General features: G+C 43.5%; 1 protein-coding gene across 3 annotated transcripts in view; it reads right to left on the bottom strand.

The window, feature by feature from the left end:
- Positions 1-5,189: 5,189 nt before the first annotated feature.
- Positions 5,190-12,922, bottom strand: part of LOC110157019 (EBF transcription factor 3) — a 28,440-nt gene continuing 20,707 nt past the window's right edge. For all 3 annotated transcript variants that reach the window (XM_055162948.1, XM_055162947.1, XM_055162946.1), the window contains exons 6-10: positions 9,643-9,708; positions 9,249-9,420; positions 8,682-8,867; positions 8,094-8,261; positions 5,190-6,948 (exon numbers count right to left, since the gene is read on the bottom strand). In XM_055162948.1, the coding sequence (XP_055018923.1) occupies positions 6,917-6,948; positions 8,094-8,261; positions 8,682-8,867; positions 9,249-9,420; positions 9,643-9,708 (624 nt within the window). In that variant the 3' untranslated portion in view covers positions 5,190-6,916. The remainder of the gene's footprint in view (positions 6,949-8,093; positions 8,262-8,681; positions 8,868-9,248; positions 9,421-9,642; positions 9,709-12,922) is intronic.

The raw sequence follows: 12,922 nt of genomic DNA on the forward strand, positions 1-12,922 counted from the left end.
TGTAGCTACACGACAAAAGACACTCTTATTTCCCAAAGTTTAAAGTCATAGTAGTGAAAGTTTTGTGTGAGTAAGTGAAGTGTAAGTGGTGCACATAGCTGAGCAGAGCAGAGTGTGTACCATGCAGATAGGCTCAGAGACAGACGCTCTCGTTCGCTGGCTGATAGTGGATAGACAGACATTAGGCTGCATGGGGCTTGGCTGTGCTATCAGGTTTCCTCCTCTGTGTGGGTCTGCCGGGACAGTCCGCCTCTGTGGCCCTGACACTGAGGCACCACGCAGCCAGCCCCGACAGCTGCCACAGCAGCATCTAATACCAGCACACGCTATGCTACGCTACGCTAGGCCACCACTACAAAGAGCAATAGCACTATAGACAGACATGCCCCTCTTTGATGCTCTGTGATGATCTTTGTGTTTTGAGAGGGCTGCACTCATATGGTGTCTTCTGTGTGTAACGTAAAGAGGCTTTACTTAGTATGTGATGAAGAGGAGGGGTCAGAGGGCTGCTGTGACTGTGAGAGAGTAACCTTGTACTTGTGTGTCATTGTAACCTTGTGAACTGCTGTGTAGCTCTGGCGTGCTGTAATTAGGAGCGGCCATACATAACGTGAGAGCGCAGGCTGCGAGCGCTGCGCCGCATGTATCAATCTGTGCCTCCACAGCTCTTGTCAGCGCGGCCCGGACAGTGTCTGTGCCTGGAGAAAGTGCAGGTCTAGCCTTGGTCATGTTGACGGAGGGGCGGCACTTCAGAGGCTCCAGGACCCCATGGCACCAGTCTCCCCAGTCCCCCAGACAGACTGGGAGCATCTGGGCTCTGTCAGCGCCTCTGGCCCCTGCAGACTCCGATCTATATGAAGGGGCGAGGAGTGGATTGGATCAGGGAGAAGGAAAATATGAGCCAGATTCCTCAGCCTTTTGCAAATGCATGCCAGTCAGTGTTTGGTGTGTGCGCACCAAGGCTTGATAACAGGTTGCACTGATTAATTTTGTATGACACGAGATGGGGTTATTGATTAGCTTCTCATGTTGGAAAAAAATCTCCTTTATAAATTGTCCAATTAAGCATTAATTAAAAAGAGTACATCGAAAATATGCACAGCCTGTTCGGAGCAAAAACACATGGTGACGGATGAAGATCACATTGACAGATATCGTTCCAAAGAAAGTGAGGAATGATTTGATCAAGTGGATATAGTTCCAAGGCAGCGCCACACAGAAACTGATACACACACTTGCCAAGTCTAATTAATCCATACACTAAATTAGGAATATAAATTGTGGTCCCAATTTAACAAGGTCAGTCTTAACTTCTCCCTTTACACTTTATTTAACTATGTAGGAGGAAAAAGGCCCTATCAATGTGCTTTGCTTATTATGATTGACGATTGATGATTAAGTCCTCCAGCTGACACACACCAGCAAAGCCGGTGAGTTGGAATTGGATGTGACACATACACAGTTCTGCGTGTTAGGTAATTCGTTGACGAGGGGCCAAATTCATTTATGGAACAGCGGTATTGGCAGGCATGGACACTCTCTGCAAAAACAACGATAATCACAGAGGTTTGGCGCGGCGTGACAAGGACTCTTCAGGGAAAGGCCCTTACACGCTGCTTTGTTGGCCGGTCCTCCCAAGATGTAAGATGGAGAGAAACATCCGCCACTGTTCTTAAGCCTGCTCACAGAGGCACAGGAGGCACTGCTAAACAGCTCTGGTTTAAGGGCCACTGATCAGGGGCTTTGAAATGCACAGAAATGTATATAGATTATAATGAAGTGGAGTTTATGCCCATCACCACCAAAAAACAAAATAATGTCTTTGTTGAAGTGATGATTTAAAAGCCTTGATAGGTCCTGTATAATGAAACATGAGGAAGACCCTGTCTCCAGCCATTTAATCTCTTTTCACTTCTCAATTTTTTCTGCTAATGAGTCTTATTGACAATCAAACAGAAGCTGTCATCCCCCAGGATGCAACACTCCCAGCCCCTGCGTGTTTGTCATAGTGTCCTGGCAATCAGAGCGCCTGCAAGACCAGGCTGGCAGTTAGTGGTTCTCACAGCAGCGCTGCCTGAAAATGGCACACTTCCTGTAGAGTTGCAGCTGCCACCTCTGCTACTTCCATTACTTTCTATAGCATGCAGATGTTGTATCAACATTCCCTGCCAAGGGGACTGCAATAACTGTGAGATTCATGCCATGTTTCAGAGGCACGTCAATTTCTCAAGTGGCACAATTAAAGAGGGAAATACAGTACGGGTTTTCACAGGCGCTCCAATCGGAAAAGGGCTTTTTCACTTTTTTCCAATGGGGGCTGTTTCATAAGGTTCAGAAATCCACCCGATTTTTACTGGCCTTTTCCTGAGTGGAGCAGCTCTGTGCGCCTTTGTGCGGCAGACCTGTCGTGACCCACAGCGGATATGGAAATGGGGCTAAGGTTTTATGGGCCAAACGGATTGGACACAGTCAAGCTCAGGGGGCATGAATATTGGATGTTATTTCTGCTCCCTTTTTATGTAATCCATTGCCAATACATTATTAATAGATGATATCATATCCAGAAGTACTGGACAAAGCACTACAGAGGGGCACTATGAAAGGAGCTCTATGTGGTGCAGAACATACCCTCACAGTGATATTATTTTATCACTGCAGCCTAACATTCTCTGACCAGCCACTTCTCTGCTCTGGATCATTTTTTGGGCTAAGTGAAGTTCATAGAGGGAAAATCTGGTGAACAGTGCCTCCCTACCAGGGTTAAATCCAGCATTTGTGGGCTTGAAACGCTCTGAAACATTGATGAAGTATCAAATGACACCCAAATACAAGTTTAATGGATTTTGAAGCGCTGGGATACTTTGCTCATCCTCTCGACTCGCAGTGAGTGAAGTGGAAATCTTTTGCCAGGATCTCAAGTTTTTCCTTGCAAAAGCTGACTCCCAGTGTACAGTAGCAAGGGAGCACTGTCTTATCTGATGTAGCGATTCACAGACAGGAGGCTGTGCAAATGTGGGACTATGTTATAAAAAAGGGTCACATCCCCTGTTTTCATTCAAATGCACAATTGTTCAAAAAAGGTCAGGCTTCCTATTTGAATTCATTGTCATCTTGTCGTTTTGATCTGCTTTGGCTGTGCAGTTTTTATGAACCTGTATCCTACTATTGTTCCTCCTAACTCCTAACTTTACTGCAGTTGAGAAATATGGTCTTTGTCATTTTGAAGTATACTTATGAGCTACAAGTTGTGAAGTCAGGCTTGTACTAGCTTGATTTTGTGCACTTAAAGGTGGTAATAAAAAGTCGACATATTAGGCGAGTGACAAAGCGAGCGGATGCGTAAGGTAATATTCAGTTTTAAGGTCAGTTTGAATTGTTTTTTCTCCTGGGGAAACCACAGATTGATAAAGACCAAACAAAACCTCTTCTGAATGCGTGTCCTCCATGGCCTCAATGAAGGTTTCATTCCTTTATATGGTCCAGCCCAATTCCCAGCATGCGCGGCCATTGTGGCTCTTTCAACTGCTACTCTCCATTGACTGGCTCATTGTCCAGCATGTCTTTTGTGTGCCGCTATCACCGGAGCACAATCTTTCACCTGAACGCCACCGCAGCGCAGCCTGGAAGTGGTCACGTAAGGCCACAGAGCAACAAGCCCGACATGTACGCAATTAGCACACTGCTAATGAAAAAACGGGTTTTATTATTCACTTAAAGTTAAATCTACTACTTTTATTAGGGCTGTTATTAGTCACGCTCCTGCAGCTTGCATCAGACAGAGATATCCAATATTACTGCACAGGCGTATATTATTGAGAGGAGACTTTTTAAAAATATAACAATGCACAAGCAGATGTTTGAAGCTTGGCCCTGGGCTACACAAGGCTAGTTAAGATCAATATTGCTTTCAATATTTCTTTCCTTTGACAGATAACCGGTACAGAGGAAAGTCTTGATAAGAGTGGCAACATATGGATGCGGCGTGCCTCGCTTCCTTTTGATTGTGTGACCCTGCGACCTTTGCCTGTGTCTGAGAGCGAGGCACATGCTTCGGTGGGGGTCTGTCAGGCTCTGGTTATGGGGCATTATTGACCCAGGATTTATAAATATTTAATGCACACATTAAGATCATGGTGGAGGGTGGCCATTAGAGTTCTCCAATAAAGAGGCTCTCACGATGATTGAGTGGTATGGCAGAGCCAGGGGCTGCTACACAGAAACCTGCTGAGACAATATACTGTACCTCCAACCCGCTGCCAGCCTGGGGAGCCCCAAAGTGCCAACTGCCGCGCACATTTTCCACTGTTTTAGCTTTTAATGAAAGCATCTCCAACACTTCTTAAAGGAGACAAGTCTGTACCATTGAGAGGGGGAGAGCGCAGTAAGCAAGGTGATAGATGGTAAGTGGTGTATGTGTTTCTAAAACAGTGAAGGAGCAGATGTGTGCCTATTGTTATCACACACATTGGATTATCGGGGGAATGATTTGAAATGAAACAGCTCTTTGAGTGTATCTGTCCTCGGCACTATCAGCAGCGTTGCCAGATCCATGCATGGCGCTTGACATAATAAGCTGTGATATGCTGATTGCCACTCAGGTTGAGGGCCTTTAATTGTGCATTAAAGAGAGAGGTGGCAGCGGACAATGTTGCCTTGATGAGAAATTGACATTTTGTGACCTGCTCTCCATGTCCACTCACGATGCCAGATAAGATGCTCAGTTGTTTTTAAGGAGAGGCCTCATTCTTCCTGCGAACACTTGTATCAGTCCGTTTGACCCACTTGATGAGTATAGATTTCATAGTGCCCCCCTTTCAGCGCTCCAGCTATGAGAGGTTCAAAACGATACCATGCCTTATAGACAAAGGATAACCTTGCTCTTTCAGTGTATTGATTCTTTATTAACTAGGTGGCTTAATGCAATGAAATGAGGGATTTGAATGAGCCCATTTGGCCTGCTTTGAATAAAAAGCCTGTTTATGAATGACTACAATAGCCTTTGAAGAGCTACAGATGCAGGATATGCTGATACAGGGACAGTCAGAATGTGTCGCAATGTCAGAGGCTAATGCACTTTTTCACCTTTGTAAACATCTAAACTACAGCCACAGACCACTCCACTTCTGTCTGTCTGTAAGGCCTGACTGACAAACTGCACCTAAAGAAGTCCACAGTTGAGGGGCTAGTGTGTTTTTTTACTGAAAATTTTAATAAAACATCACTTATTCATTTCTGTTTCCATTCCAAATGTTGACATGTTTAAACTTTCTTCCCTGTAAACACATGTAAGCTATGTGGCAGAGTCATAAGTGGTGAGTAAAAATGACTTCTATACATTCTACAAAACAGAAAAATACAACCACAGATGGAGTGATTTTTCTCCAAGGTTGTCCCTCATGCACATTAGTCTCTATTGGATCTTAACAACTATCATATGGGTCACAAACAATTTATTTGACAATACAACCAACAAAGTTTTCTCCAAAATGGTCTGTATAGATAATTTAAAATCAATATAAAAATAAACAATGAAGTTTGACTTCCCCTTTAAAAAATGGACAGAGAGTCTTGATGGAGTAACACAAATTTGGAGGATACACGTGAATATGCACATTGCATTTTCATCAAATACAAAAAGAAAACAAATGAAGGCAACAGTTCTTGGCTGAATTATCTGTGCTGCATCACTATATTAAGGGCATGACGATTAATACATACATAATGAAAAGCAATATACAAAATTTCAGAGATAAATACATATTTATAGTTGATATGTTACAAAATTTCCCTCAGTGAGCGCAAGTGTGTATTTGAACAGAAAAATGACAATGAAGTACTATATGTCTACATTCTCAATGGATTTTAATTTTGTTTTTCAATGTTTTTGTTGATCTAAAAGAACATGAAAAAGACAGATGTATAAATATTTAGCACAAGTTTGGCAATATCACAATAGTCTACAATTTTGAACCACATATAAAACACATAAGGGAGTTGGAGCTAGAACGAGAGACTGCTCCTCATCAACAAGAAACAGACTTCACAGTAGCCTAGGAATGCATTAATATACAGTGCTAGCAAAAGGTTGAAAAACATGGCAAAACACACTTGCTTAAAGGAAGCTCTAGACATGGAAGTACATCATATTCATCAACAGAGCAGTGTTTTGTACACGTCAGTGTGCTTGTTGAATCAAAGAGGATTTTTTTTTACTTTTGAAGATGATTTCTAGCTACAATAAATTACAAAATTTAAGTTAAAATGCAGGAATGAAACATGATACAACCTTCCCACCAACCCTCCCGTGTACTTGTATTTGTTGTACTTTAAGCTCAATTTTCTACATTATATATCTCATATATTTTTCCAGTTGAAATTGTCTTGGCCCCTGTGTATTTTTCTCACACATAAAAATACAAAAAAGTCACATTAAAAAGACACACAACTGTTGTGAATCTATTAAAAGAGAGTTGAAACAGAAAAGCTGATTTTCTGAGGCAAACAAGTTCATTGGCAAATGTACTGTACAACAGTGTTTTACTTTACAACCAGGTGTGAGTCCACAGAGTCCTTCCAGTACTGAGCGTGTCATGTGTGAGTGGGCGTGTCCAAGGCCGATGCACAGTCCGACAGTATACAAAATAAACCCTTCATCATCCCGTGTCCTTTTTAAGGGTGCTCCAATGGGAGGGGGAAACAAAAAGTCCCACAGAACAAAGTCCGACTCCAGAAATCCTTCTCTCTGCAGGTTTTTAAGTCTTTTAAAAGAAAAAAAAAAATCTTTCTTTTCTTTTTTCTTCATCTTTAAAAACAGAACAAGCAGTTGACTATACATGACACCAGCAACTGGCTGTGTGCTCAGGGGGTGCCCTGTGAAGTGGTAGTGTGACTGGTGCTTGAGATGACCAAAGTGCATTTACATTGGAGGGACAACCAGGCCGGACATGGCTGCAAACAAAGACAGGAGAGGGACATTAGTTCAAAGAGCTACTAACAGAACATGGATATTTATTGAAATTATTGAAAGCTCTGTAGTACATGCACGTGTATGTGTGTGTATGTGTGTAGGTGTGTGTGTATGTGTGTCTGTGTGCGTGCATGTGCATGTTAGCCAGTGTGTGTTAGTTGTGCACGTCTCTGCTAACGGGAGCGTCTGAAAAGCTCCCTCCTGCTCTGACATTTCAGCCCTCAGCACGCCACTCTTGCTATGTGTGATATTTCTCCTGGCGTTGGGGTAATGGCAAACAGTGGCCCAGACTCCCGGGAGAGTGCGCCATGGTGACGGCGGAGCAACAACACGGTCACTTCCCACAATGCCACAGAGCTGCAGTAGCAGTAGTAGCAGTAGACAGTGGGCAGGCTCCCTTCTGATTCCTTCTTTAATTCGCCTGTCTCTTTCCCTCGCCTGCATCACTGGTACAGAGCACTACTCCTTTGTACCATCGCACATCCACTCACTTGCCTCTGTGTCATTATCCAAGAGACATTAGGCTAGATCAAAGGTAGCTTCAGTTATTTTACCACGACCATCTGCCTAGGATATCATTAGCAACTGTAACTCTCCCTCACAGTTTATATATGCAGTATTTTCACACGTTTTAACAATTAGGCAACTAGTGAAGTGCTGGGATGATATATTATTATATTGCTCTGAGTATATTTGTAGAGTCATGCTTGAAATGCTTTTAAGTTTGCCAGTGCAGATGATGGCAAGGCATTGCTCATTAATTTCTGCACAACATGTATTAATAAGTATGAACGTGTAGCAAGATGAACTTTAATTTCCCACTTCATTAAGCCCAATGTTATTAATCTTGGGGCACACACTACGGCTAAGCTTGTTTTCAAAGCAATCATGTTGGTCATGACACACGCACAAAACCTAATAAACATAATTACTAAAACAATTCGGAGAGGGTCTTTTCCTGCGACTTCAGAGGGGATGTTTGTATCAGAGGGCGTGACGCTGCGTGACTTGTGTGCGTCATGTTTCGGTCATGTACGTTGGCTGTGTGGCTGTGTGTGTGCCAGTGAAGTGCGAGGTGTAAATTGGCCTGTCAAAATGCATATATTGGTAATGATTAATCCCTCACCAAAACGGACAGAGGCCTGAGCAGCGGTATCTGACCAGTAGTCCGTAGGGAAGGGATGAGGGGGTGAGGGGGGCTCACCTTGCAGTCCGTTGCCGTTGGCGCTGGTGCAGGAGGGGGGTGGGGAGGCCTGGGGTCGGACCACAGGGGCGAAGGCGCTCTTTTGTTTAACTGCAGAGACGATAGGGAAGCAAAGGATAGGAGGGAGGGTGAGAGTGAGAACGTGCTGTGAGTAGTGCTCAAGAGGGAGAGGGCAGTTAAGGTAAGACTGGGATAGTATTACTGCCAGGGGGGATACACCACCAGAACTCAAACTGCATTACAGACCCCTACCATCAACATCTCCTCTGCTTCAACAAGTGCAAGTGGCATATGTTGAAAAATACATAAAAGTCTATTCTGTCTCTCTGCCCTGTTCTGAGCACTGCAAACTAAACACGCTTGTTCTTAAATGAATAGTAGTATTATTATCATCAATAACATTACCACCCTGTCAGAAGTGATTCATAAAAGTTAAAACAAATGTTGGAGCTGGAATTAAATCAGCCGCAGCTTAGCGCCGTTACACTGTAGTAGTGGCAAGCTACTCACTTCCATATGGGGAGTTGGCAGAGGATCCGTTGAGGAACCCTGGGGAGCTTGGCACTCCCAGGTTCATACCGGCATTGCCATAGCCATTCATGCTGTTGCTGACGGTGTTGTAGCTGGACTGCTGCGGGGTGCTGCTGGAGATGTAGCCCCGAGGGGACACACTGCTGGTGTTCCGACTGTACCCCACTGCAAAACATGCAAGACAGCACACAAAAGCCAGTCATTTCTCTTGTCTGCTCTGGTTTACAAGGAAACATTCATTGGCCTCACTAAAGGCCTGTATACTGTGTATTTTATCTGCAGATAAATGATATAAATGTATAAATAGAGAATACACACAAAGAGGCAAAAAACAAATAATGTAAATTGTACTAAATTAGGTTTTAAAAAGTTGAATATGTAGAGGAGTTAATAGTGTGAAATGGCTCATTGAAATGACAGAAAAAGTTTAACTATTATTTCATTCTACTGGTGTCCCCCAGAGACCCCCTCCAGGACCCTTGCAGGTATTTGGACCCCACTTTTGAGAGGAGAGTTATGGAGTCCACCCCTATATCACATATGTACCTTGGTCATTCCCTTGTGACTCAGACACATTGACTGCTAGCTGGCTGCTGAAGGAGTTGACTCCCATCATGCCGTGGGAGGCTGTGTTTGCGAGCGAGGGGATCTGGTTGTGGTTGCGAGGAACGCTGTACAGGGCCTCCGCGATGTCAGCTGCCCTCTTCAGAATGATCTCCTGAGAAGCAAGAGAAGCCAGAGGTTTTGTTATTTATGGTGTTTTTATAGCTGTGCTTGGCTTTGAAGCATGGTTCATGGCTATATGGTAAACTCAGAATGTATGAAGCCTACATTGTTCCAGATATAGTGGTGAAAATACCCTTTGGTGGTACTATCAGTAAAAATTCAATGGTTTCTTATATAGCTGTGGACCAGAGGTGGCAGTTGGATGCATACAAACCTGATTGTTGTGGGGCATTCCATACAAGGCTTCAACCAGATCTGCTGCTCTCTTCAGCAACACCTCCTGCAGCAGAAAGAGCGGAGTCAGTGCACAGACCTACACATATGTCCTACCTTATCCACAGCCATGGCCTTAAATGTTTACATTCAGGAGACAAGTCTAAATAAAAGCCACCCTCATTTAAGAGGCACCCTGATGCATTCACACAACATTACTTTGTCTCTCCCATCCGTGCAGAGCAGTGAATAATGTTCCCTATCTTAATTAAACTGGCATAGTCCTTTAAAAACAACACCTCAGCCTGGTTGTGGGCTACACGTTTGCTCCCGAGTTCAGCCCGCGTCCCCTCTCTTCAGAACAATAAAGTGAATTAGCTCTGGGTTAATCTAGTTCTGTTGTAATGACATTAAGGAATTTTTCAATTAACCTCTTTGACTGGCTGTTGCAAAGGACTTCACAAATGACTTCCCATCCAGCAAGAGCTGGGTGCTTTTGCCTTGGGGACACGGATGCTCAGGATGTGGTCTTATCCATGTCTGCATGCTTGCCCCTGCTTGACAATGCGGATTAGCTGTGTTGCTTTGGCTCTTAACACTGAAAATGAGTTGGCCCTGGATCCCGTTCCCCCTCTTGGTTTGGGGCTTTGAGCTAGGTGGGGTTTGGCCCGTTAGTGTCTTTATCTGCTCTTTGAATTCACCACTTACAATTAAATCCCTCTCAAGGAAGCAGACTGCTCGCTTTGTCTTCTATAATACAGAAGGCAATATGCTGTATGAAGGCCTCTCCTCCATTTAGAGTGCATCTAATCTGACAAAGGCAAAAGCAGACATGGCGGTTGCATGTTGTTAAAACGCTTGCTTGTTGTCACCTGCTGTAGAGCAGAGATTTGTCAACTGTGCTGTTAGAACCCTGGTTAAAAGCAATGCAAATCTGTCAGCAGAAACATCTCAGATGGTGCTTGTTTTCTTCCCACATTGGCGGTGTTTTCTTTTGCGGGCCTCGGTAATTTGTCTGAAGTGTTCCATCACTTGGCAATAGCAGTGTGGGATTAAGACGGCAGCTGCCGTAAATGAATGTAAACACAGCCTTCGCGCCTTCAAACAGCGGCCTCCAAGACTTGGCCTGCCTTTCCACAGCACAGCGTATGTAGTGTGTATGGACGTGTATGGGCCTTTCATCCTGAGGAGCATATCTACCACACTCTTGATTTATCAAGATGAATCACTGCAGAAGCCACTTCCAGCGTATGCCATGCTCTCTTATAGAAACATATCGCTTAATCCACCCCAAGTTACCGGATGGGTGGCTCTTAGAATGGGCATTTACCTCTGAAATTGGTGTGTATGCTCAACGTTGCATGCATCTAGTTTGCATACAAATAAAGAATTATGGTTGTCGTGAGGCAGGTAGTCTAAATGAGAGGACCAGCTGTCTTGATGTGTTCTCATCAGGCAGAACAGATTTCTCTCTCTCTTGCTGAGTGAGATAAAGTGGTTTTCTTTCTTTTTGTCTGCAGTTAATAATTACCAATAATCTATTCTATCATATTTCAAGATCTCCTACATGGCTCTCAATTTTAAACAACAATTAAAGCAATTAAGACTGTCGCGTTCGCAGCCATGTTTCATTCTGTGTAAACGTCCTCTGCCTGCTTGTCCATATGGTACTTTGCAGCAGTGACATAAGGACAGCTTGGAGAAAGGAGGAGAGAAAGCGATATTGCCTCTCATCCTTAATCTGTCGTTTACCGCGTGGTGTCTTAACTAACCACGCCGACTCGCAGGGCTATGCTTAAGTGGCAACCTAGTCATATCCGCGCATGATGAGAAGTGCTGCTCCCAATCAAGGAAGAAGTTTGTTTTCTTCTGACGAGGAGCTTTCATGCGTATCGGCTCATGCTGTGAATACGATTAGCGCCGAATAGCGTTCTGAGGGCATTTCCATGTAAATCTCAATACTACTCCAGTATAAGTGTAATTGGCTTTCTTGTCATGGAGACATATCAGAACACGCCATGTTAAATTGAAACAATTAAAGGCCTCAGATGATTTCTGTTGTTGTGTGACAAATGCGTGCCAGATCTGGGCTTTTGTTTGCCTCCTTCTGCATAAAGACCCCATGTTCAAAGAATGGGCTTCTCTAATGACACATCACCTCGAGGAGGAGGCTGTTTGGGGAAAAATGAAAGAAAAGCTCAAACAAATGATGTGTTTTTAAAATGTCAAACAATAGGAGCCAAATGTGAGTCTTGGAGCAGTAGATTAACACAGAGCTTGTATTTATGTTATCACAGTTAATAAAAGAGGGCCTAGGTTATGTAGCTCGGAGTGCTAATGCCATTATAAAACTGTAAGGCAATTACTCTGTTAGCTCTAGCCCGAGGTAATGAATGCATTTAGAAGCATAGGGCCATTAGATGAAGGTACTTCAAAGAGCACAGGAAGAGAGATTCATTTAAATACATGGGTAATTGCTTGACATGAACACATTTGTAATATTTTCTCCTTGTGGATTACACAAGGAATTGGAAAAGAATGGGCTTATGCTCATTTTGGGAGGAAAGAAAGGATTCCAAGGCAATCAGCTTAATAATAAAACAATATTGAGTTTCCACTTTTAATTTCATAATGAATCTAATTTGTTACAGAAGAGAGAAATTGAGTGTGATATAATGTGATATCCAGTCTATTTGTCCATTACTGCCAGAGGGCACAAAATGGTATTATAAATTGTCTTTTTTATATTATGAATGGAAAATTGTTTTATAACAAGATCTTAAAAAGGAGGGTGAATTCCAAAGTCTCTCTTCACTTAACGCGATGCCCGCAAACCAATCTCCTTTCTCATCACTTGACTGCTCACACTTATTACTTTCATATTCACCCTGGACTTTGCATTGAATTTTTATATCTGCACTCCTCCCACAGGGTCAGACTGTCATCTACGATGTTGTCTTAGAATTACGAGGTAAACTTCAATCAGAGGCAGCTTCCCCCTTTTTTCTCTGTGTAGCAACAATATTAGCGTGCATCCCTTGCTATCCATGAGCACTCCCATATTGGCTTTCTGTCTCCTTACAATTACCACGTGTCTTACTGGTCCCAGGGAGAAGGCTGGTGGAAATCAATAGCGCAGTAATATTATCAACTGGAGGGTGAAGTCATGGGGGGGGGGGGGGCTGTAGAGGCGGTGAGTGGGCCTGGTGTCGATTTGCCTTTCTGCTAATGCACAGTGCGCGTCCTCCAGCTTTATCTTCTTTTTATAGAGTCTCGCGGCT

Source organism: Boleophthalmus pectinirostris, unplaced genomic scaffold, assembly GCF_026225935.1.
Source record: "Boleophthalmus pectinirostris isolate CB_2022bp ecotype Guang Dong unplaced genomic scaffold, ASM2622593v1 HiC_scaffold_5, whole genome shotgun sequence".
NCBI lineage: Eukaryota > Metazoa > Chordata > Actinopteri > Gobiiformes > Gobiidae > Boleophthalmus > Boleophthalmus pectinirostris.